Source organism: Mastigoproctus giganteus, chromosome 11 (assembly GCF_048544385.1).
Source record: "Mastigoproctus giganteus isolate SK-2022 chromosome 11, ASM4854438v1, whole genome shotgun sequence".
Lineage (NCBI taxonomy): Eukaryota > Metazoa > Arthropoda > Arachnida > Uropygi > Thelyphonidae > Mastigoproctus > Mastigoproctus giganteus.
Window position 1 is genome coordinate 102009880 of NC_143585.1, and position 27811 is coordinate 102037690.

At 37.6% G+C, this 27811-nt stretch overlaps 1 protein-coding gene across 1 annotated transcript in view; it reads right to left on the minus strand.

Moving 5' to 3' along the window:
- Positions 1-27811, minus strand: part of Sec8 (exocyst complex component secretory 8) — a 416647-nt gene that overhangs the window by 271057 nt on the left and 117779 nt on the right. The window contains exons 8-9 of the mRNA XM_090385352.1: positions 10750-10924; positions 3685-3839 (exon numbers count right to left, since the gene is read on the minus strand). Of these exons, the coding sequence (XP_090241478.1) occupies positions 3685-3839; positions 10750-10924 (330 nt within the window). The remainder of the gene's footprint in view (positions 1-3684; positions 3840-10749; positions 10925-27811) is intronic.

Genomic DNA, 27811 nt, shown 5'->3' on the forward strand with positions numbered 1-27811 from the left:
AGCCTCTTCTCAGCATGAAGTGTCTTTCTTCAGTAAAGGCCAATGCAATTCATCTGCAATCCTGTTCTATTCATCCACAACATCAGCTGGGTTGTCTAAGACTTTTCCACACCCAGTACACAGGTATCTGATATGATTCACTTTCCTCTTCATTGTATTCATATACATGAAAAATTCCTTGTCCCAATTATTTGCTCTCTCAGCCAGTGCTTCCCCATACACAGCCTCGGCCTCACTAATCTTATATGTGGTACTATTACGGATAAATCTGCAGCTGTTGTATGCCTCAATACTTTTTGTCCCTCTGTAACAATCCCAAGCTATCTTTTTCTGTTCTATTAGAATGGCTAACTCCATATTCATCATTTCAGTGTGCTCCTCGTACAATATTTTCTTAATGATATATATATGTTTATGACTTCTCTGATTTTTTGCTTTAAAGGTACTCCATAGTTCAAATGAATCTGCCCCCCTCTCTCTCTGTGCAATCCGATCAATTAGTAGATGCCATATGGTGCCTTAAACTGTCATTGCCTCTCTTATGAAATTAAAACCCGTGCCTTTACCTTTAACTACTGCAATATCTTTCTTCATCTCCTAACTAATGACTGCATGATCACTACCTGCCAATAGTTCCTATACTTTAAGCCCTGTAATGACATCTGATTTGTGAGTAATATTAATGAAGAATGTTCTCACCCTTAGTATTATTTCTAATGTGCTTGTACAAATACCAGTTTATTTTTTAAAAAACTATATCTAGTTTATTTTAAAAAAAATTTTCCCCATGGTGAATTACTCCCCACACACTTATTCCAATCAATCTGGGGCAGTCCAGAGTCATCCATAATAAGACATTTACACTTGTTTGGTTGGCCAATACATTTGCATGTAGAGACTCTCGTCATACTCTTCACAATCTTTTGGTCTGTAGATTACTCTCACTCTCATTATACCTTTACTTCAAACTAACTCACATGACACAGATACTATGCTGGCAGACATAACTTCAGACTCAGAAAATGCTTTTTCACACTCAGGCTGCTTTTGATAAGAGCATGAACTCACTGCCCCTTCTATCTACCCTAAATACATTATACCTACCATAGTGAAACTTGTCCCAATATTCATGTGGCACCATGTTTCAGCCTAATCATGTAGTGGTAGAGGCATGTGATGCAAGAAAGCAAGCATGAGCTTATGTAGCATCAGCCAAAAAAAACAATTTCACACATCCATTCTCTCTAAAAGTTGTCCAGTTCTTCCTTGAATTTATTTAAGCTTTTAACTTCCACAACAATAGATGGAACTTTGTTCCAGCACTCAACTACCCACTGGCTAAAGGCAAATTTCTGCACATAAGAAGAGTTCAAATTCAGCTATATTATTGACAGCACTACTGACATTACTATAAACATAGTTAAGATTGAGTATTCTTATGTAGTTTACTACCCTGACCCAACCCTTGAAGTTATTTAGGCTCATTTCCCTTAGCTTTATCATCCCAGTCATTTGAAATGTTGCTACTGCCAGAACATCTTGCCAAACATCAGCTGTTGCAGCAACAAACAAGACTTTTTGAGATGAGTGCAAGCATCACTTTGACTCATATCATCATATAAACATGGATTACACTTCTTCCCTCCTCCCAACTAGCAGTTTCCATAAACCCTTAAAATATCCTCAAATGATACTGGCAAAAATCCTCACATCACCTTTGTTCAAATGAATACCATCTCTACAAAAAGGATTTCTTCTACCTACAAGTGTGGGCCATGCTGATAAATATTTCCCTCAAGTCTTGAGTTAATACACAAGACTTTCAACATATCACTCTTATCATGTCTGGGCAGAATTTCAGATATATAAACATTCTGATCTTGCAGCATTTTTTCAGAATGGTGCTATATTTATCCAACAAATGGTCAGGTTATGTTCATTTGATATTGCTAGTCTATTAGCCAATTGGGTGTTAGCCACAATTCCCACAGAATTAACCAAGGTTTGATTCTTTGGGAATCATGGCTAAATTTAATTTATTAAATGAATGTTATCTTATTTTAAATTTTTTTAACACTTAAATTCCAGGCTATTAATTTTAGGTTATGCAATTATACTATTTTTAATATTTATTTCTTTGGCCTTACTGTGGAAATTGACTGAGACGGCATTCTCTCTCTCTCTCTCTCTCTCTCTCTCTCTCTCTCTCTCTCTCTCTCTCTCTCTCTCTCTCTCTCTCTCTCTCTCTCTCTCTCTCTCTCTCTCTCTCTCTCTCCCCCCCACACACACACACAAGAGGAATAGTTAAATCAGGTTTCTTGGTCCAAGGAATTGATATACTCTTGTTAGCACTGAGTTAATTAGAATCCCCTTACAAAATTGCTACCACCATATTATCCTCAGGATTTAACTTATGTAAAAAATAGAATTTGCGCACTGAAGTTCAAGATTAAACCTGCCCTCACCTAGACTATAAAAGTATCCTCACATCTTCTGTAGCCAAACATGGAAGAGCTCTGCTAACTTAAGTGAGCATAGATTTTATTATTATGTGCCATGTTTCCAACCTTATGCATGGTTCTCTTATATATTTTAGTTAGCTAGCTTAAATCAGATCCTTTGGCTTTCAATTAAGCACCCGTAGTATGTTTAAAATTCTTTTATTAATTTTATATCTTATTTTAAGCATTAAATGACTGAAAGTATTAACAAACCCATTTGTTCAAAATTCAAAAATCCAAAACAGATTATTGAGCTCAGTGACCTAGTGTACAAGTTAGTGCAATTTCATCATTTCTGTATGTGCAATTGCACTACCTTGTTCGCTAGTTAACTCCTTACGTAACCTGAGGCTTTAGCCCTAAATTAGTCTATAATCTAAATTACTCCACATCATCAAGCATCGCTCATATTCTGGATTTATACTTCGCAACTGGGCTGTCATCAATGCAACACCAGGGTATCTGCTCACCCACTGATGAGGAGTCAATAAGCTCCAAAACAGTGCCATATGGGTGATGAGAATCATCCACATTCTCACTCCCCGCTGAGAATAAGTAATAACGCTTCTCTTATGGTGAAGCGTTACTTATATGAAGTAGTTCATTATCATGGCAACTTGTTGTGAAGGTATTCACAATATGAGATATACTTAATGATGCCAATTTATAACTACTTAAGTAGTTGGCTACGTACAGAAATGATGCAATTGCACTAACTTGTATGCTAGTTAACTCCTTACATAACCAGAGGCTTTAGCCCTAAACTATTCTGTGAACTCAGTGAATTAATGAACTTAAAAAAAAAAAACAGTGCACCAGTCTTTTTTTTTTTTTTTTCATTTAATTTAGTTATTTTATACTTTTCATTCTGTTAGCTTTGTCTTGACGATGGACAGTCAAAGTCAGATCCAAAACACTCATAGGAATAATATTATAGAGTACATTGGGCTTTCCTTTTGGTAAGAAATAAGTTTTTAAGTCTTTTGTCTAATCTCTACTTCAGGGACTCAAATCACTTAAAACTGCATAAATAGCATAGCATAGCATAGCATAGCATTTAAATTCTTTTAATTTTTATCAATTTAACTATTGTATACACCAAAGAAAACTGCAAATATAAACTGAACATAAGAAAGAAAGTGCAAATAGTATTCTTACATAACATTACAAAAACTCTACAAACCTCAACAGTTTCTGGTATCTTATTTAATAAAACCAAACATTTCACTAAAATTGCACAGAAATTAAGGCTATTTTCCTCAGGGTCAATAGCAGTAACATCTTCAACTACAGCCTGATTAGCTGCCTCTCCACTTCCTTCCAAACCAAGGGGTATTTCTGGTATTAAAGAAGAAAAAAAAAGCATATAAAAAAATATGAATGTTTCTGATAAAGAAATAAACCTGTATTCACCTAATTTCTGTTGCTAATTCTATACCATTTGATGAAAAATTTCCTAAATTCTAATTAGTTTAAAGAGTAATCCATATGATTTTGAAGAAAATATATGAGAATGCTACCTCATTTATTAGACTAGACAAAGACAGTAGCAAATTTAAAATTGAGAAAGGAGTTCAACAAGGGGAGACAATATCTCTGAAGTTGATTACTGCTGCCCTTGATGAAGCTTTTAGAAGATTGGACTGGTTGCAGAAAGGAGTCAATGCGAATGGAGAGTACCTAAACCATTTACAATTTGCAGATGACACTGTGATCATAAGCCACTATCCCAAAGAATTAGAAGAAAACCTTAATCATTTATGCAGAGTTAGTAAGTATTTGGGACTAAAGATGAATATGGCTAAAATAAAAGTAATGATGAACAAGTATACCACAGAAAGGGATATAATTGTTGAAGGAATAGAAATTGAAAAGGTGGATTCATATACTATCTTGGACAAGTCAACAATGATAAATGGCTGGAAGTTGAGAGAAAAATAAATTTCGGATGTATAGCATTCAGGAAATATAGTCACATACTGAGCAGCAATATCCCAATTTGTCCAAAACAAAATAATGAACCAATGTATATTTCCCACCATGACTTATACAACTGAAACTTGGGCACTCACCAAAAAAAATGGAAGAGAAGCTAAAAACTACACAGCGAAGAATGGAATGAATTTCATTAGGCATCAAAACTGGTGGATAAGAAGAGCAACACACGGATTAGGCAGCAAACACAAGTAAAGGACGTTCTTATCAAAACTAAAGAAATGAAATGGACTTGGGCAGGACACATAGCTCAAAGACATAATGACAGATGGACTAAGAAAATAACAGAATGGTACCCAAGAAGAGCTAAAAGAAAGACAACGGAGATGGACAGATGAAATTCAAGAGTTTATGGGTAGTAAATGGATGGCCATTGCACAAAACAGAAGGAACTGGAAAGTTGCTGGAGAGGCTTTCATCCTGCAGTGGATTTAAAATGGCTGATGATGATATTGATGACCATTAAACATAAACAAACACAGATAATTCATTCCAGCTTAACACATTCATGAGGATTAAAGAAAAAGCATAAAGAATGAAAATAGAGAATATCAACATGAGCTGAACATTTTTTTGGGTCTTAACTTTCTGATGATATGAATCAAAATTCATTGAATTTGAATAACAGTGAGAATGAAATTAAAATTTATAAACAAATTTCAGGAGTCTGCAAAATGTGGAATTTCAATAAATTACAAAGAAAAAAAGTTAAAGCATATAGAATCTTATTTATATAATTACATATTATTAAAGCATCCTGCTTTAATAATGTGTAATTATACACTGGTATTCAAAATTTAAGGACCAGTCAGGTTTTCACCTGTAGCTTCTCATAGAAGTGGCCTGGATATGGGAAAAGCATACCAAAGGAACCTCATGAGGTACAGAAATGATGAAGGAAGCAACACCAACACAACAACAAACAAAACGGTACAGAGGGACTTTATTCAAAAATGGCAACATAGCACTGGCTGCCATGATACAGATGCATCACTGCCAAAACAAAGGGAAGAGGTGGTCCTCAGTAGGAGATATGGCCACCTATAATGTCGATGCAGGCTTTGCATAGCCTGTCCATACTTAGAACAATGTTGTTGATAAGTTCTTGCAGTAACATCGTCCATTCCTCTGTCGGCGCCATCTTCAGCTGGTGAACATTTTCTGGTGGATGTGGACGTGCCACTAGGTGTCTCTCCAGAGCATCCCATATGTGTTCGATGGGATTTAGATTGGTGGAACGGGCAGGCCAATCCATATGAAATGTCCTCACTTTCCAAAAGCAAATCAACAGCTGCAGTGCAATGGGGTGTGGCATTATCATCCATAAATACAAACTCGGGGCCAATGGCACCTCGGAACAGATGCACATGGGGAAGGATTACCTCAGTACAGTAGCCTGCACCGGTTACAGTACTGCCTTCCAGTATCTAGGGTTGTGTATGTCCATCCAAGATAATGCCTCCCCAGGCGAGACACCTTGGCTGCCATATTGATCCCTTTCAGTGATGTTTGCGGGGTGATACTGCGTACCAACCTCTCACCAGATTAGCTGACGTCCAGAATCGCTGCTGAGACTGAATCTACTCTCATCAGTAAAGAGTACCTTAAGTAAAGATTTTGTGGTTGTAACCTATAAAAATAGTGTTGGTCCTTAGGTTTTGCACACCAGTGTATAAATGATGTCAACTGTTATTAATAATTATAGTTAAGTTCATAATGAATGCTATATTAGAATCTTTAACAATACCCTATACCAAATACTGAATAACACAGCAAACATTTCCCCAGAGATTTTTAAATTCTTTAAAATTTTATTGCATATCAAGAAGGGGAAAAAAATTACCACTCTTTTACACAGAGTAAAACACTTTTCATTAATGTCTTCTGTATACTTCCTACAAATTTAAGCTTCGTGGAGATACAGAAGTACAGATAATTTATTACAGATTAATGCATTCACAAGAGGTTGCATATTGTATACAGAAAAAATCTCATCTCACACTGCATTTTTAAGAAATCTCCCAATTCTGGAAGAAAGTTAATTTCAATTTATTTATTTATTTATTTATTTATTTTATTATTTTTTTTTGTCACATTTGCACATGAAATTCGCATTGTTTTTAAATTAGCATTTAAGTAGATTTCAGTATATGAAAATTGCCAGTAACACTGATGCCAGTAACTTGCCTTTACAGATATTTATTTTATTTGGTTTTTAGGAGCATTAGCAACTAAGGCCATATTGCTCCGGGGATATGCAATGGTCATTCCCTGACCTTTCCACATCCTCCGTATTTGGTAGTCAAGGGCTTGATCCCCAGTCTAATCAAGAAGCGTGTGCTACGCACTGCTGCTCCTGCCCACCTGGGCCTTTACATAGGTGATATGTCTGCCACAAACCACCAGCTATGGAATATTACAAAATTATTTGTGGATATTCTTGGGAAAAATAAACAAGTACAGATAATTCATTCTACTTTAAATTAATTCAATGAGGATATCAAATAATCTCAACCAGCTTAATACATTTACTATAGGTTGCATACTGCCTGTTTATTAAAAAAAAAAAATTAATTTTAAGAAATTGTTCATGAATTCCAGAAGAAAGATAATTTTAACTTTTATGCCATAGTTTCCCAATGTGCACTGTTTCTATGTAGCACTTAGTACATTTCTGCCTAAGTAAATGAATAAAAAGGAAACTGCTGGCAAAAGAGATACCACTAGCAAGCTGGTAAACCTTATTAAATTGACATTTGAAGTCACAAACCAATGCCTAGAGATTTCTACAGAAAAATTTGTCAAGGCAATGGGGAAAAAACCAAAAGACTTAAAAATCAGGAGATAACACACTGATATAAAGAGGAAACAACAGCCACATATGCTTTTATAAAACATTTCATTATTATTCATTCTTCTCAGTTTCTCTCTAAATTAAATAAAATAAAACCTTTTGTTCATGCAGCTGTAAGCAGGAAGCATCAGAAAATAAATACTTGAAACACCTGATGAATTGCATGCAAGTTAAGATTTTAAGGAGGGGGAAAAAAAAATTCCAGCTTAGAAAAGTTGTAGCAGTTGATGTATGAAGTAAAATAGATAATTGAATTTTTCTTTTTTAGGGCCCAGTGATGCAGTAGTGATTAACCATTTCCATGGCTTCACAGACTAGGGAAGCCATTGAGCAGCACAGCAAAGATGGAAATGAAAAGATTCAAATATCATTCCCAACACTTCTCATATCTCCTACAATTTGTCTATAAGGGGAAGAATAACTTTCCATTCCAACATTATGAAGCAGAGATACAGAATATTTTTAAACACTTAGCAAACAATCAGTGATTCTTTCTGCCTGCGGATAAGGTGAAACTAGTGATTTGCTCTTCTTATTGATATTTACTAACAAATTACTGATGATTCACTTGTCAACAAATGCATTAAAATACTGACTGCCTTTCATCTTGAGCCTCTAGACAACTAGTAGATTACATTTTTGGGTTTCTATAATTTTTTGACTATTATAAAACTTATCCTTGATGTTGATGACATTTTTTCATTTAAATTATTGCCTAATCAATAAGTTACCACACTTTATTTTTTAATTTACTTATTTTTTATGGCCATCCAAGCATGAGATGGTTGTTGTTCATGCTGGACATATATTTTCAGAAAATACATAAGTAAAAAGGTTTGCTCTAGAAAACTGATGCAAATGAAACAAATTAAGTAAAAAGTAGTTATTATTATTATTATTGGCTATATGGTGCAAAGAAGCCTGAGGCTTTTGCTGCACTGGTCAAAAAAAAAAAAAAAAAAAAAAAAAAATTTGAGTACAGTGAATTTGAAGAGCCACTGCAAAATGATGCTAGCTAGCTAGCTGGTGATGTACCCTGACTGAATGGAATGGGATGGGCTGGGATTGGTTCAGAAGATGGAGCAGGTGGAATTACAGATCTCAATTCATAAGAACAGAATCCATAAAATGAGAAATATTTTTAAAGATATTTCAGGATAAACTCCACAGAACTTTTCCAGGGGGATTTACTCAAAAGTGAGTAACATAAATCAAGAAACCTTTGCAGAACTGACATTCATATAATTCCTGGTGTATACAATATGTAAAGCAAAGGCAACAGAATGATAACTGAAATATAAAGAATTAAATATATCTCCTTTCTTTTCCTTTTTTTTTTTTTTTTTGACACATCAACTACTTTTAGTTATAGTGCAGCAGTTAACAAGATCACAAAGAAGTCCCAATAAAACCTATATGCCCTTTAAAATCTTTCTATAGACATATACAAGCCAATATACATGTAATATAAGTTTATAAAACTTGATATAACCCATGGGGGAACCTTACTCTCACTGAGATATTTTAACAACAACCATAACTGAATATACCTTTGATAATTCCTCCAGTCTTCGACAAGATCTCAGCACAAATGAGTTACAAGTAGCATACATGCTATAAACCTATTGTCACCAGGAACCCTTTCTTAGTAATAAGCAGCATATGGATAGATTATAATAAAGAAATAAAACGCAATAGAAAATGGGATTTTTCAATGGAATTAAAGCATGGGTTTTAACACTGGAGAAATATTTTTAGAACAGAGACATTGCTAACATCATGATTAGTCAATGTTATTGTTGTTGTTATTTGGTTTTTAGGAGCATTAGCAACTAAGGCCATACTGCTCCAGGGATATTGCGGTGGTCATTCCCTGACCTTTCCGCCTCCTCCGTATTTGGTTGTCACAGGCTCAAACCCCAGTCTAATCAAGAAGCGTGTGCTACGCGCTGCTGCTCCTGCCCACCTGGCTATGGAGGCATTATGATTAGTCAAGATTCCTCTAATCTATCTAACTAAATGGAGACATAATGTTCGGGATGCCTTCAAAATGGTAGCATATGATTTAATAATATGTCAGTGCAGGGATATGGAGAAAAAAAATTGGCTAGTAGGTCAACTTTATCCTTACAAGAAGTTACAATAAAATCACTAGAATGCAAAATATAGGAAAGGAAAATGAGATGGCTTTAGCCAAGAGCCAGAAAGCCTGACTCATTTTGACAAAGGACTCTTGACCTCCCTACTCTTAACTTTCAAATTCATATAGAAAAAGATCTGAATTTAAAATAGTTGGTTTTTTTTTTTTTTTTTGATTTGGTAGTTGTTGGCGCATCAGCTTCTGTGGCCATATTGCACCTCCCAAGGTTTTTGCAGTACTTTGATCCAAGCCCGAGGCGGGAATCGAACCCGTGACCTTTGGGTTGCCAGGCAGGTACTTTACCCACTCGGCTAGCCCGGTCGGCCAAAATAGTTGTGATAAGCTTTATTCTTTTCCTGAAATTCCTTCAAGTAGTAGCTGGGAAAAGAAAAAAAAAAAAAAAAAAAAACCTTCCCATAATCAAGAAGAGTTTTAAATAATTTCTAGCAATGAAGGTGCAATCAAGGAAAAGAGAAATGAAATAATACCATGTGTGGGCTCAATAGCTTTTCTGCTTTTAATCTGAGGTGTTTGGTTTTAAACCTTTTTTTTTTTTTTTTTTTTTTTTTTTTAAATAAGTAAATGTACTTGCCCATTCAGGAGTGAGTAGCCCATTCAGGAGTGAGTTTGCTGGGCACTTGCCCCTCTTGTGCTGTGAGTTTTCTGCTAATGGTTGGGACTGTGGAGTGACTATCTTCATGATTTCAAAAAAAAATTTTCTTAATGTTATCAAATATTAATTTGTTCTTAATTTCACACAGGTGCCCAATACTAAAGTGAAATTACTGTCTAAAATCAAATCGAAATTTTGAAACAAGCAACAATAAATAATAAAAAGAAATCACAAAAACTCATTACTTTAGTTTTGATGCAATAATATCTCCTATGCATATTTGTAATCACCTGATTAGATTTCATCAATTTCTGGACATAAATTCTAGATTATTTACACTTTTGTAAGACAAAATAAGATAAGACCGGATAATGAAAATTGCAGATAAGACCCAAAATTAACAAACATGATACTATTAAATATTAAAAAAAAAAAAAACAGGGCAAGAACTGGATTTTATTTAAATTTGACCTTTTTTTAGCTTAAATATGAGGTGAGAATTATGAATTAATAGATCAAGAATAAAGAGATGAAAAGTTAAGTGTGATGTCCATGAGTACATGGTGTAAAATAGTGTGAACAAGAAATTTCCTGAAATATTAATAATAAAAAAATAAAAAAAAAGGCAACCCTTAGGGATACTTACTGTAAAGGTGAGGAAGTACTGCAGTCTCTACATGTGAAATCTTTCTTGGTGTACCAGGAATGCCTTCTGAAAGTTGTTTTTCAGTTCCTTGCTGCCTAAAATGCCTTAAAACACCACTTGTGGAACGAACATATAAATGCTTGTGAAGTTCTTCAACTAGAACCCTAAATAAATGCTGCACACAAAATTTCATTTAATCATCATGTAAAAAGTTTAAAATAAATACTACAAATGTCTTATGATTACAAGATAATAACTTATAACTTTTTCTTTCAAAAACCATGTTTCTTTACTAATGAATATAAAATAACATCATAAAAAATTAAGTGAAATGCATTTAATAAATTAGGATACATAGTTTCCAGCTTCTAAATTAATGAAATTCTTTCAGTTAGTATATACACTGATGAGCCAAAACATTATGACTAGTAGTAGTAGTATTAGTAGTAGCACTTGATGCAAGAAAGCAAGTGTAGGAGCTTATGCAGCATCAGCCAAAAAAAAAAAAAAAAAAAATCACACCATACCCTCCAAATGCCTGTCCAGTTCCTCCTTAAATTTATTTAACCTATCAACTTCCACAACGACAGATGGAAGTTTGTTCCAGCAATTAACCACCCGCTGGCTAAAGGCAAATTTCCGCACATCTATTCTACATCTACCCTTTCTTAATTTGAACTTATGTCCCCGTAGGTTCGTATTCTGAACAAGTGGGAGGATCTCATCAGAATTCAGCGTGCTCAACCCATTCAAGGCTTTATAGACCTCAATCAGATCACCGCGCAGGTGTCTAGTCTCCAGCCACTGCAATTTGCAGAACTTAAGCCTCTCTTGGTAAGAGGATCCCTTCATTCCCCTCACCAATCGTGTTGCTCTTCTCTGTACACGCTCAAGCAAATCTACATCCTTCCTAAAATGAGGCCTCCAGACCTGTACGCAGTACTCAAGGCGTGGCCTGACCATTGCCTTATACAGAGGGACAATCACCTCCTTTTCCCTGCTAGCAAAATTCCTATATATCATTGACAAAACCCCATGGCCTGCCCTAGCAGCCTGTCTGCATTGCTCAGAAAACTTCATATCTGACTGCACAATTATTCCCAGGTCTTTTTCATTTTCTACCACCTTAAGTGTAGTACCACACAGTTGGTACGTTTCTCTGGGGTTACTTCTACCCATATGCAGTACTTTGCATTTGTCAAGGTTAAACTTCAGTTGCCACTTCTTAGCCCATCTGCCCAAATTATCTAGATCCTGTTGCAGTAACACACTGCCATGACTGTCATTAACAACCCTGCCAACCTTCGTGTCATCTGCAAACTTCGACATTAAGCCTGATATACCTTCATCAATATCATTGATAAATATACAAAACAACAGTGGACCCAACACCGAACCCTGTGGGACTCCACTAATAACATTAGTCCAAGAAGAGCAGCACCCATTGATTACCACCCTCTGTCTTCTCCCACTTAACCATCCTTTTATCCATTGTAGCAACTTACCCTTAATACCATTCTACTCCAATTTGTACAGTAGTCTTCCATGCGCAACAGTGTCAAAAGCTTTCCTGAAATCCAAGTATATGATATCAAAATTATTTTTTGCATCCAGTTCCTTTGTGACCACATCATAATAACCAATCAAATTTGTCAGACAAGACTTTCCCTTAACAAACCCATGCTGTGTCTGAATTATTGCTGCAGTCTTGTCTAGATGATCCTGCAATGCATCTTTAACCAGTGACTCCATTATTTTACCCGGAACAGAAGTTAAACTAACTGGTCTGTAATTACTCGTGTCACCCTTCGAACCTCCTTTGTGAATTGGGGATACATTTGCACATCTCCAGTCCTTGGGAACCTCCCCTGAATCCAAGGATGCTCTCATAATTATGGCTAAGGGTTTGCTTAGTTGCTTTGCCGCCTCCTTTAATATAACTGGATAGATCCCATCCACCCCAGGTGCCTTTCTTATGTTTAACTTCAACAATTTCTCCTCCACTTTGCTCTCAGTTATTACAAAATCATTAAGCACACTGCTACAATTTGATAACCTTCTTCCATTTTCAAACTGTAATAATTCCTCACGTGTGAATGTAGATGCAAAATACTCATTCAGTTTGTTTGCTATCTGAGCAGGATCATCAACAGTCGAACCATCGATGTCAAGTGGACCAATCATATTCATCCCCTTCCTTTTAGAGTTTATATAAGTAAAGAAATCCTTGCTGTTTTTCTTAGCATCTTTTGCCATAGATTTCTCGTAATCCGCCTTTGCCTGCCGAACCTCCTTTGTGACCTGATTACAGACTAGCTTATATCTGCCACAGGCTTCGATTTGCATAACGACTCGCTAGTCGTTATGCAAATCGAAGCAACTACAGGTAAACTGCGGCGTGTGTGCGTGTCAGAACATGGTATTAAAAACACCTGATACTGAGCTCCATTAATCAGTGATACTCTTGTTCTTCAGATGGGAAAGGCAGTGGACTTAAGAGAATTTGACAATGGCCAAATTGTAATGGCCAGACAACTGGGTCAGAGCACATCTGAAACTGCACAGCTGGTGGGGGTGCTCATGGTCAGCCATGGTTAGTACCTACTGAAAGTGGTCTGAGGAGGGAAAACCCATTAACCGCCAGCGAGGTGTTGAACGACCATGGCTATTAGATGCTCAAGGTGAGCAAAGGCTCTCCTGGATGGTACATGGCAACAGAAGAGCGACTGTGGCACAACTCACCAGTAATTGGAATGCTGGTGACGGGAGTAATGTGTCACAACACACAGTACATCAAACCCTGCTGAAAATGGAGCTGCATAGTAGCAGGCCGCTCCAAGTGCCCATGCTAACCACGATTCACCAGCAACAGTGCCTACAATGGGCACGCAAGCATTGAAACTGGACCTTGAGTGATTAGAAGAACGTCATCTGGTCCGATGACTCACGTGTCCTGTTACACCATGTGGATGGCCGGGTACATGTGCGTTGTTTACCTGGGGAAGTGATGGCGCCTGGATGCACCGTGGGATGAAAACAAGGCAGTGTCATACTTTGGGCGATGTTCTGCTGAGATACCGTAGGTCCAGTCATCCATGTGCCAGACGCTTTGTCTTTTTTTTTTTTTTTTTCTTTTTGTTAGTTGCTGGCGCATCATCTTCTGTGACCATAATGCACCTCGCAAAGTTTTTGCATTTTACACTGATCCAAGCCCGAGGCGGAATTCGAACCCGCAACCTTTGGTTTGCCAGGCAGGCACTTTACCCGCCTGGTTGGCACATGTCTACCACCTACCTAAACATCATTGCTGACCAGGTGTACTCTTTCGTGGAAACAGTCTTCCCCTCCGTCTTTCAGTAGGATAATGCACCATGCCACACCGCCCAGATTGTTCGAGACTGGTTCGCAGAACATGAGGAAGACTTTCAGATATTGCTCTGGCCTCCAAATTCCCCAGACATCAATCCCATCGAGCATCTGTGGTTTGTGTTGGAACAGCAACTCCGATCTGTGGCGACTCAACCATGGATCCTTACAGGAGTTAAAAGGGTCTGCTGGTTACGTATTGTACCAGATACCACAAGACATATTTAGAAATCTTGTAGAGTCCATGCTTCGCCGGGTATGAGCTGTTTTGGCTGCATGTGGAGGATCAACATCATATTAGGTAGGTGGTCATAATGTTTTGGCTCACTGGTGTATACAATTGTCTTTAATTTCCAACTTCGATACCCATATGATCTCAAAAAAATTCATACTGACATGACCGCAAATGCTATGAATGAGTTAAGAATTCAATCTATATTAAATTTTTGCTGCAAATAAGAATTGATAGTCAGAAGAACTGCTGTAACTGATGATGATCTGCTGTAACTAACAATTAGATTTGTTATTTGTCAGTCAGTTACTTCACCTGCCAATCAAACCCTAGTGTCTAGTGATTTACCACACCACAATATCATACATTATTAATAATTAGAAATACATTATTACTGCTGTAACCAACTTAACTATAATCTAACCTTAACAGGAAATAATACACAAAATTAAAAAAATATATTATTACAAATATTTTATAACCAAATTAAATCTAGCATTGGCTTAGTCAATAATTAAATTAGCCCTATAGTAAGCACTCCACTGCACTTACTTTTTACACCATAAACAGTAATTTAAATATCTACTAGAATCATGTCAGTATGAATTTTAGTACTTCTCTAGTATACTATTCACTTTCAGCCTGCATCATTAATTGGAAAAGTATAGCATAATAAAAATCTTTGCAGTGCTATTTTTGTGCATAAAGTGCAACATGTGCCTGCTCCTGTGCTAATTTTCAGTAGATCTTCAATTTCAGCTTTGTTTTTACCTGCTTTGCATCTTTGAGCACTACAAGTGAGGTAGGCAGGAAATATATATATATACTATGATTTTTTAGTGTTTCTCACCAACCATTGAAGTAAAAACGAAAGAACCGAATTCTTAAAATTTTAATATTTACAATAAATTTGTTTACAAACAAAATACCATATTACTGATGATAGCAATTTTAAAATAAGACAACTGTGATATACAGTAAATATACAAGGTGATAATACAAATACCGAATTTAAAATACAATAAAATATACTAGGTTAAAAGCGCTAAAATACTAACTGAAGCTTTTGGGTCTGTATTGAAGACCTCCATAGATTTGCGACGGGAAGCACAGGCCTCAGAAATAAAAAACAGACACGTTAATCAGTTGCAAACATTATCGGATAGATGCGAATTCTAACACATTGTCGCAGGCTTGCGACCAAGTTCATACGAGTTGGGTGACAACCCCCCCACATACACATAACGTACTACCACAGACTATGTCAGCTAGTTCACGAACACCCCTCAACCCAGTATTCAACGAACCCACATATCAACAGGTTACAAATCTTTCCTCATGTACGCTATCGCAGGACCAGATTTCACTTTTATCCAAAGGACTAAATTATAATTTACCACCTCGAAAACTACCTAAAAAACAATGCATAACTGATATTGAATTTGGACTTCGTAATGTTCCACAAAAATATGTATTTATTCAACAAGTTAACCAAATAGTGAATAACATAAAAGAAAAGCGACTTCCTAAATTGAATACACATGACAGTTCAGCTTTACGAGAACTTCGGGGAAATAAGGACATTATTATACAGAGGGCAGATAAAGGAGATACAGTGGTAATACTAGATAAACCTGATTATATTAATAAGTTAGATTCAGTTGTTTCAGTCACCTCCACTTATCTTGAAGTAGACCCGGCACTGTTTACCAATTTGGTCAATCAATACAATAAAACGTTAACCACTTATCGAAAAAACGACTACATTACTATGGCCCAGTTAAAGGAATTGAAGGCCAGAACATACAATATTCCTGCACTTTTCGGTCAGGTAAAATTACACAAGACTGGATTTCCTATTCGACCTATTGTTTCCTACAGGAACTCAGCATTTTCATCCTTAGCCACACATGTATATAACATTATAAAACCCTTTAGACAGGTTATACAATTTGGGATTAAGAACTACGATACATTATTTAATAATCTTAAAGACTGTAGACTCAGTGACAATGACAATTTATTCTCACTAGATGTTACCTCGTTATACACGAATGTAAATGTTGAATACACATTAGATATTATTTGGGATATGTTAAATAAAAACTCGACACCGATTAATTATATGAAGCTACCTGTCAAAGAGCTCCAAGTGATTAATGGAGTTGGGAGAATGGTAGAGACAACAGATGAATTTGACACAATGAGGTAGAGAGATTTTAAGCCAGAGATGAACAAAGAGAGGAGATTTCAAATTGCAAAGTCTCTGACAGGGAATATCAGAATGGACATATGCACAAGTACCACCTTTGAGGCGAAAATAATCATACGACAAATAATTTGGGCATCTGAGATGAGCAGTAGTTGAATCAACCGATAACTGAGATTCTGTCAGAAAAAGTACATGGGGTTTGGCAGACTGCAAGTGGAAATGGACATCACTGAGATTAGAATTGAGACCACATATATTTGTGAAATGAATTAGGAAGTGCTTGGGAGGTTTAGATCTTTTCGCAGATAAGCTTGCTCTATTAGTTTGACAATTCATGATGTATTCAACAGTAAGAAAAAGTGGGTGGGACATGCTGTATGAAGTAATGAAATTTTTGGATATGGCGTACACGTGGTAAGAATATACCCAGATCCTTGACATAACGTGGCCTCGACAATGCTCCCCGCATACCACTACTCTAACTTCCTTCAGTCACTACCTGCCAGCGAAACTGAGGATAGCTGTATAGTGCTAAAGTCATGGAAAAATGTGCTCCAGTGTTTTGGATTTATTTGTGCGTTTTTAACGGCCCTTGAATTGTGAAAATAGGTGTCAGTTAAAATATTAAGTGTGGTGAGTTCAGGCGTTAAGTTTTGGAGGTAGGGGTTGTGTTTTTGGCAAGATATACCCGATTTTATTTTTTACAGGTTTCCAGATTGTGTTTCCTATAGTAATACATAGTCCCATAGAGTTAGCATTAGTCATTCAGCATTGTGAAATTTCCCATAGGTTTAACATTGCCCCATAGACTTTACATGGGACAATATGGCTACCTAGATATAAACTTTGTTTACGTATCCAGGGATATCTCACAACAGGCCTAGAGACATCTATATGTGATATTCATCTAAAATTAACTGAATTATATTGGAAAATATTTGAATATCTAATGATTTCCTACGGAGAAAAATATTCCCATAGGTTAACATAGGATTTGCTGTGGGCTGGTTTTGGGCTAAAATTGTGAAATCTTTAATAATTAATATCTCCTTACCTATTGGGGTTGAGGAGCTCATCTTTGGTGGGATAAGTCTTGAGAAGATTACTTATTTTTTAGAATTTTTTCCAGCTCCATCTGGTGATTAGGAGCTGAGATACAGAAACGGAGTTTATTGAAAATCAAAACTTTTATGCAGATTTTCATTCATTACTTAACATAGGAAAATATATATATATTGACTCAGATTTTTTTTTTCTTTAGAGGTGAGGTAAGTGTAATTAATAACAGGACAGTCAAGAAGAAGAGGATTTCATAAATAAAGATTTTTTATTACAGGAAGAAGAGGATTTTATTGGAATTTAAGGAAAATTTTTGGTACTGTTTTCTTTAAATTTAAATACATTATGGACACAGAAATTAATAGTGAGACTGTACGGGACTCAGATACAGAGGGAATTTTTACTGGTGAGTCTGGGGATAAACCAGAACCCCCTAAGAAACACAAGGGTAAAAATGTAGTCAAATCACTTAAGGGAAGTTCTAAGGGTGACAAGAGTAAGAACAAACGCAAAAAATCTGTTCCTACTGAGAAGGATCTAAGTAAAAATGATTCTGAGGGAGGTACCTCTTCTGATTCGGAGTCATCCTTGATTAAGTCCCCAGAGGTGTTCAAAACATTAAAAGGTCGCAAGGTTCCCTTGACTCCTAGGGTTGTGGTTCATAGAGAAAGGGATATAAATAGTAATTCAGATAGAGACAATGTTGTTTGCCCCCCGAAGCTTATTGTGGATCCATCCGCTTCTGTGGAGCTTGAGGGAGTTGCAAAGGTTGCTTCTTCGAAGTCGCCTACTTCTGAAAAGAATCGGGGTATGGATGAGGTTCAGAGATGGGAGTCTTTGTTGAGTTCCCCATCTGATGATGATCCTGCTTCAGGACAGGTTTTGGAGGTCTTGGGAATTTGCTCTGCGGTATCTAAAATTAAAAAAGCTCTCACAGATTTTTTGTTTTCTGAATCCTGTGGGGTCACGGGAGCTGCTTCTAGTCGTATCTTGGGTTTTTGGGCGGACTTGGAGGCTGTGACCACAACTTTACTCGTAGATAATGAACGGCTCAAGGTTCATTCTGCTGACCTTGAGACCCGAGTTGAACTCTTTAATAATTTGGTGAAGACGCAAACTGTGGCTGGGAGTTTAAATCCCAGACCTAAAACGTTTGCAAAGGCTGTTGGAGATGGTTTGTCTGTGGCAGACGAACAGGTTTTGTTGAAATCAGCAGGGGATAGTGAGAGTACTCGCGGACCTCCTCGTAGAGCTCCTGAATCTCAGTCTGATCCTAATAATATTGTTATTTTTCGCCCTACTGAGGGTTCTGAGATTGATTCGAGTCAATGTGTTAAATCGACAGTGATTGAGGAGATTAAAAAAGAATACAAAAACATGAAAATTAAAAGTATTCGTCTCTTGAGAAATAAAGCAGTACTCTTGGAGACTACTTGCCAAGAAGATGTAAGTAAGATGACTGAGAATTTAACCTTTAAACATGCAGGATTGTCGGTTGAGAAACCAAAATTTACCAATCCAACTGTTTTAATTTATGGAGTTCCTAAGGATTTTACCAAACAAGACATTTTGGAGGATTTGTACTACAAAAACTTTCAAGATTATAATGTCACTCAGGAGGAGGTTAATCAAGAAGTTTCATTTCGGTTCAGTTCGGGCTCTGGAACTAATGTCATAAACTGGATCATTGGATTCAGTCCACGTCTCTATAAATGTCTGTTTAAGAACAACAGAATCTTTTTGGGCTTTGGATCACACCGATTTAGAAAATTTACTGTGGTGGGCAAGTGTTTTCGTTGCCTTGGCTATGGTCATTCTTCGCAGAGTTGTTCACATAATACTGTGACATGTGGCCACTGTGCCAATAGTGGTCATATTTATGCAGAGTGTCCCAGCAAGGATAGTCCCCCTAAATGTATTAACTGTAAGAGGAGAGGTAGAGGTTATGATCATTCGGTGCGAGATAGTAAATGTCCAGAATATATCAGAGTTGTAGAGATGACAGATAGAAGAACATATAATGAGTAGTAATAATTATTTGCAATCTAACACAGAGATACTAAATTATCGTAAAGGATTAAAAGTTTTACAGATAAATGGACAGCGGTCTCGTGCTGTAGCCGACGAAATTAGAGTTGCTGCTTTTGAGGGAAAGTTTGACTTATTGTGCATACAGGAGCCTTATTATACGGCCCAAGTGGGAGGACTTGTATATAAGATTGTGGGATATCCGTTATCATGCAGAGTTCTTGCTGCTTCGGATGCTCCTCCAAAGTCTGCAATTGTGGTCCTAAATCGGGATATTGTGTTGACTGTCATTACTAGTGAATGTTCTGCAGATATTGTGTGTGCAGTGGTGGCGTTGAAGGACTTTTCTTTTTGTTTGATTTCTGCGTACTGTTCTCCTTCGGCGGACTTATCAGTTTGTTTGTATCATTTGGATAGCATTTGCTCGAGGTATGCTGAAGGTGGATTGGTATTGGCGGCGGATTTGAATGCTAAATCTCATTTTTGGCATAGCGGTGTTGTTGATTCACGTGGATCTCTTTTTGAGGATTTAATTCTATCACATAATTTAAGTGTGCAGAATTTGCCTGATAAGCCTTTTACTTATTCTACCTGTCACGGACAGTCTAATATAGATACGACTGTTGTTTCTTCTGGGTATGCTAAGAGAATATTGAATTGGGATGTGCAATCTGATTTGATCAACAGCGATCATAACGCTATTACTTTTTGTATTGCTCCTAACCCTATGAAGAGGGATTTTGGTATTGGAAATTTGAGAAGATTTTCTATGGAAAGAGTTAAATGGGATAAATTTGGGAATTATTTAAAATCGGTATACAATGAAGATTTTGTTTTATCTTTAAATTACTTGAATGCGGAAGAGTTGGTTGCTCACGTTGAATATCACTTATTCCAAGCTATGCTACATTGTGCTAAAAGAAAACAGTCTAAAGTGGTCCCGGTACCTTGGTGGTCTATAGAATTGTCTGCTTTGAGGGCCAGGGTGATGAGGGCTAGAAAATTGTTGCAGCGAGGTAGGCATTTGTCTAGACAGGATGTAGAGTTGCTTACTGAAAATTTTCGTTCCTTAAGACGACAGTATCACAGTGAAATTGCTCGCGCCAAGATGGAATGTTGGCAGAAATTGGTAAAGGAGGTGGGTAATTCAGACCCTTGGGGTCTGATTTACAGATTATCACGGGATAAATTTGTCCATGGTGAAGTCTACAATACTGTGGTGACACACGGGGTAGAGACTGAGGATTGGTATAGTACTGTTCAGCGGATAGTTGGGGAACTTTTTCCTGACGATGTGCCAAAATTGGATACAGATGATCAGGCTAGAATACGTCGAAATAACTTGGAATATGTCGGCTCGTCGGAGATAGGTTTGTTTTCGAGGTTGGAGCTTGGTATAGCTATTGAGAGGTTGAACACTAAAAAATGTCCAGGATTGGATTTGATTGAAAACAAAATACTATTGAAGTTTTTTGAGATTTGTCCAGATGTTTTGTTAAATATGTTTAATAAATGTTTGTTGGATCGAGTATTCCCTAGATCGTGGAAGGTGGCTCTTCTCAAGATTTTACATAAGCCGGGTAAGTCTCGTGGGAGTCCTCGAGCTTACAGACCGATTTCGCTTCTGTCTAACTTGGGTAAGCTGTTTGAAAGGTTATTGCTTCCTAGAATAATTGAGGTTTTGACTGCCGGTCATGCTATGTCGGATTTTCAGTTTGGCTTTAAGAAGGGTCATTCAACCGAGGAGGCGATACAGAAATTGATTAATTATGCGAAGTCTTCTCCTGAGAAGTATGTTTTGGTAGTCTTTGTAGATTTTGAGGGTGCTTTTGACACTGTGTGGTGGGAGAGCGTTTTGAATGTTTTGAGAAGGTCTGATTGTCATAGTAACCTATATGGAGTTATACGTTCATACTTTAGTGACAGACTGGTGAAAGTATGCGCAGGGCACTTGATGTTTAGTAAATATGTAGGTCGTGGATGTCCACAGGGATCCGTTTTGGGTCCAATATTTTGGAATGCCGTTCTGGACCAGTGGTTAAATAAGTCTCAAGCTATAAATTGCATACAAGTGGCATATGCTGACGATTTGATTGTGGGGGTCCCAGGTGAGCACAGAATACAGGAAGTCCTGGAGGATCTCTCTAATTGGGCTACATTGAACAGATTGAAAATTTCATCTACTAAAACCAAATTCATGGTGTTCAAAAACCATTTTGATTATCGCCGCCCACCCAGAGTTGTGTTGGATGGGAAACAAATTCCCTTTGTGTCTAATATCAAGTATTTAGGAGTTATTATGGACGACAGGATGGGTTTTCACCTGCACGTTTCACATCTTAACGATAAAATAAAGAAGTTTATATGTTCAGTTATAAGAATTTCTAGGCGAGAGTGGGGACTCAGCAAAACAACTATGAGTTTGTATTACAAAACGATCTTTCTACCAGTTATCGCCTATGCTGCTGGCGTGTGGCTGGAGGCTGTGCTTAAGATCAGGACTCAACGTAAGTTAATGTCGCTGCAGCGATCAATGATGCTGACCTATTTGAATGTGCCAAGGACTGTGTCTACGGCTGCGCTACAAGTGATAGCTGGCTTGTTACCTCTGGATTTATACGTGGTATACCGAGGAATGATGTACGCGATGAGGAAGGGTATCCCTGCCCAATATCTAGGGTTGTCTTTAAATCTGACGGCTACAGTTAAGGAGGAGAAACTTCGTATTTGGACTGGTTTGGTTGGAATATGGAGAGCCAGATGGAGTTCTTCCGAGGTGGGAACGATAACTAGAAAGATTATTCCAGTGGCAGATTTTGCTATCTCTAAGCAAGTGTCGTCGTGGTTTTGCCCCACTATGTATACCAGTTTTCTGCTGACAGGACACGGTTCGATCCGGGATAAATTGCACTCTAGAGGATTGGAGCCAGATCCATGGTGTTCTTGTGGAGCGATAGAGACTTGGCAACACATACTATTTTCTTGTCCTTACTATAAAGTAGAAAGGCATCTTTTGAAAGAACAAATATCTAATTTTGATGAAGATAATGTGCATACATTGGTGCAAGGAGTTGACAACTTTCAGGCCTTACAGGTGTTCGCAAATACTGTGTTTTCCAGAAGATGTATAATAAGAAACTTTTCAGACATTGAACTGGCCGTATACAACCAGAATCTTCAATGATTGCATCTGGGCTTGGGAACTTCAGACCTGGAAGCCTTTGGTCGGGTCTGGGGTTCCTCGGCATGTACCACTCTAGTGGTTGTTTTTTTTTTTTTTTTTTTTGTTCAGTTCTTGGGTTTGGGCGGCCCAAGTCTGGACAGCTGGCACTCAACAGTATTGCACTTTCTCTGTTGAGTGTTGAATTGCGCTTTGGCGCTCCAGCTTTTAATATAGTAGCAGGTCCGGCTCCTCGTGCCGGGGACGGGCATCAGATTGTAGTTGAAAAGTCCAGCTGCTTTCTGATGGCAAAGTGACCTGACATAAACAACATACTACACTCACAAAAATATCTCTCGTATATATACTTTCATTCTTTCCTATACGAAAATCTATTTATTATGCACTAGATTTAGTATATGAACTTAATGTAATTTTCTCCCTCCTTTTTCTTTTCAAAATTAGGTTTTACTCTTCTTATTTCTTAGCTATCTTTTTATTTTTCAGGTCCAATTTACAGATTTTCTGTTGTAAAACTATTTAGGTGGAGATGGGCTTTTGCCTGGGAACCACCCTGACACAGTATACACACACACACACACACACACACACACACACACACACACACACACACACACACACACACACACACACAGTCACTACCTGCCAGAGTAGAGGTAGCAAGATTATACACTAGCTGATCCGGAAGCCTCCTAGAGAGTTACCAATAGGTTCGGTCCGGTGTGCTAACTAGCGGCCGGCCTGCGAACACCGTTTTAGAGCTGTACCCTCGAAATGTAAGGGATATTGGATCTCGCCACGACGTTCATCATAACCTCAAAAGTCATCAATCATACTGCATGATGGAAGATATAGGGAAGGGTTGACCGGAACTTAGCTCTAGAGACTAAACATGGGTTCCACCACTTCAAGCCTCCAAATACGCTCAGGCTCAAACCCATTGGTAATCCAATGGGTTTGAGCCTGAGGGGCTTAATGTCAGAGATCTATCTCTCAACAATTGAGCATATACATTTGACACCTTTTCAACCCCGTATCACATACTATGGGAGGTATTTAGACGATGTTCTAGTTATTACTGATAGTAGTACTATCCAAGACATTTTACATTCGTTTAATAATATTCATTCTAGACTCAAATTTGAGTCTAGAATGAATATTATAGGAGAGATTGCTTCTACAGGGATGGGATACACTTAAATAGAAAGGGTGCAAATTTACATTGGAAAGGGAGGATACGGATACAAAGTCATTAAACTTTCTAAATTTCACGATTACTCGGGATTCGAATAAATACAATTTAGCATCTATCAAAAACCTACAAACACTGGTATGCTTCTACATTATAATAGCTATCACCCATTCACCTACAAAAGATCGATTATCTTTAATCAATTTCTAAATGCCTATAAATATTCAACGACAGAATCTGCTTTGGACTCAGAAATACAAATATTAACTAGCAGGTTCTTAAACAGGGGTTATTCCATTGCCACAATAAACCAAATTAGGGTACAGGCTAAGGATAGGATACAAAATACTACACCAACCAACAACAGTAATATCAAAAAATACTTTATTTCTGTCCCATATGTTGAACAGTGGCACAAACAGCTTAATAGATTCTTTAAAGATACCGAATTTAAAATTGTAGCCAGGCCAATACAGAAGTTACACACTATACTGAACAATCGCTCGGTTCTTTCCGCGTTCACTACACAAATTAATGATCTGGTATACAACATTTCTTGCGGTGATTGCGACTCGTCTTACCAAGGTTCGACGCGATTTTCTCTTAATATTCATGTAAATCAACATGAAGCCTCTGTTCGTGCTTCTCGTTCAGCAGTGTCAGAATTAGCCTTTCATGCCATTAACGAAAAACATTTTTATTTAAAGAGGCCAAAATACTTCATGTTCAACGTAATTATACGCAACTATTAATTGCAAAAACCGTAGGAATTAAATTACACGAGAATTCTGTTAATGTTCGGCGGCCATATTTGATCTCCGATGCGTGGACCTTTACGTGAATGCGCGAAGAAAAATAATCACTATTTAAGTTTCAGGTTTAACCCGACTCGGTAATTTTCATTCCTGTGATCACGACATACGATCGAAAAGCATTGTCAGCTTCAGAAAGGAAAATCGTTTTGAATATTTTCATTAGATTCTTTTAATTGCGTTAATTTGATTTTTAATTGTTTTAAATTGATTTTTTAATTATTTAAATTTTTCTCTAATGTACCGGTAAGTTGTCGATTTTTTCGTTTTTTCCGTTTTAATTTCTGCAGGGTATTATACGGAAGTGTTCTACGTACTATATTGAGGTAAATTCCTCTTATTATTTTACAAATATTATTATCAACGTAAAACGTATTGAGTATTACAGCTCTGATTCATACTATCTCAGCTGCCCACATCAACGACAGAGCTTGCACTTGGTCGTTGCGCAACACAGTGGCAACTGCCAAGGCAGAATGCGCTGGTCCCAAAGGAACTAGTAGTTGTTGGTGACTCTATTGTCAGGGAAACGGGGAACATGCTTTGTAAAAAGGATAGGTGGAACAGGACCAGGGTATGTCTGCCAGGGGCAAAGGTTGATGACGTTGTAGAGCAGATATCATCTTTTAAGGGCACAAAAGGTGATATAGTTGTACACGTTGGCACTAATGTACTTAACAAGTACAGGTCACTGTTGAAAAAAAGCCATGAAATAGGGTTGAATTTGAAAGTGTCTGCAATTCTGCCCAGACACGATAGGAGGGAGTATATGATGAGAGCCTTGTCGATCAATTCGGCCCTGGAAAGATTGTGCAAGGCTCAAGGGGTAGAATTTTTTTCAGCCTGGACTGTACTTGTTAACAGGAGAGATTGCTTCTACAGGGATGGGATACACTTAAATAGAAAGGGTGCAAGAATATTTGCTGATGCTATCGAGGCAGTGTTAGGTGGGTCGGAAAACTGCTAGCTTGGGGGGGAGACAAAGAGGAATAGATTAACAGTAGCCACTGGCAGAGGTGAAAGAGATTCTTGCACTGCTTCTATTGGAATGAGCAGAAGCCTGAAAAACAAGATGCAGGATATTTCAGAGACTGCCGGGAGTCATTGCGGTACAAGTAAACACATGGGTTGTGTTAGGGTAGCTAAGAATAGAAATAGGTGCATGTATACTTGTGTACACCAATGCTAGGAGTTTAGTAAATAAATTTGATGAATTTGAGGTATTGCTCAAAACATCAAAGGCAGATATTGTTGGGATATCAGAACTGGAATTTGGGGAGTACAACGTCTACAGAAAGGATAGACTGGATAGGAAGGGAGGAGGGGTTATGCTATTAGTTAAGAAACACATAAAAACCAAGGAAGTGAAGCCAGTGGACATCGCTGGACAGTGCAGTGTCAAGTCAGTTTGGTGTGACATAAGCATTGGGAGATCAAAATTGAGAGTAGGAGTGTGCTATAGGCCTAATGACTCTGATGAGTATAATAAGATACTGTACAGGGAAATAGAGTGGGCCAGTAAATCAGAGTCTTATAATGGGAGATTTTAATTTCCCAGATATTGACTGGAATTTGGGGGCTGGTCACTCACACACTAGCAAGGCTTTTGTGGATTTATTGGATGATTGTTTTCTACATCAGCATGTTCAGGAGGCAACTAGAGGGAAGAATACTCTTGATTTGATTATCAGCAGTGATTCTTCATGCATTAAGAATCTGCAGATAAATGAACCACTAGGTGGCAGTGATCAGTGTGCTGAAGTGGGATTTACTCAAAGAGGTAACTACCATTAGGGGTAAAGGGAAGGGTTATTGCTTTTGTAAAGACGACTACGATGGACTGAGACAGTATTTAAATTCTATACAGTGGGACCAACTGATGATGTTACCAACAGCAAATGCAAAATGGGAAGCATTCAAAGAACTTATCTTGGAAGCTACTAGGCTATACATACCAACTAAGAAATATTGTTCAAGGTTTAGGCCTAAATGGATGTCAGATGAACTGATGAGGCATATGGCAGAGAAGAAACATGCATGGGATACATACAAATTAACACGTGACACAGAAGCCTATGATAGATACAAGTTGATCTGTAACCAAGTTACAAAGGAGGTTGGGCAGGCGAAGGCAGATTATGAGAAATCTTTGGCAAGGGATGCAAAGAAAAACAGCAAAGAGTTCTTTACTCATGTAAACTCTAGAAGGAAGGGGATGAATCAGATTGGTCCACTTGATATCAATTGGTCAACTGTTGATGATCCTGCTCAGGTAGCTAACAAACTAAATGAATATTTTGCATCGACATTCACACATGAGGAGTTATTTAGCGAGGGGAAAGCCAGAGGTGTATTCAACTCTAGCAGTAAGCTAGAGAATCTTGTAATAACTGAGAGTAATGTGGAGGAGAAATTGTTGAAGATAAACACAAGAAAGGCACCCGGGGGGGGATGGAATCTATCCAGTTATATTAAAGGAGGCAGCAAAGGAAGTAAGCAAACCCTTAGCCATAATTATGAGAGCTTCCTTGGACTCAGGGGAGGTACCCACAGACTGGAGATGTGCAAAAGTCACCCCAATTCAAAAAGGAGGATCAAAGGCTGACACAAGTAATTATAGACCTGTGAGTTTAACTTCTGTTCCAGGAAAATTAATGGAGGCACTAGTTAAAGAAGCACTGCAGGATCATTTAGACAAGACTTCAGCTATAGCTCGGACACAGCATGGTTTTGTTAAGGGAAGTCTTGCCTAACCAATTTGATTGGATACTATGATGCAGTCACAAAAGAACTGGATGCAGGGAATAACTTTGATATTGTATACTTGGATCTTAGAAAGGCTTTTGATACTGTTGCACATGGAAGACTGCTGCACAAATTGGAGCAGTGTGACATTGGAGGCAAATTGCTGCTGTGGATAAAGGGGTGGTTGAGGGGGAGAAGACAGAGAGTGGTAATCAATGGACACTGCTCGTCGTGG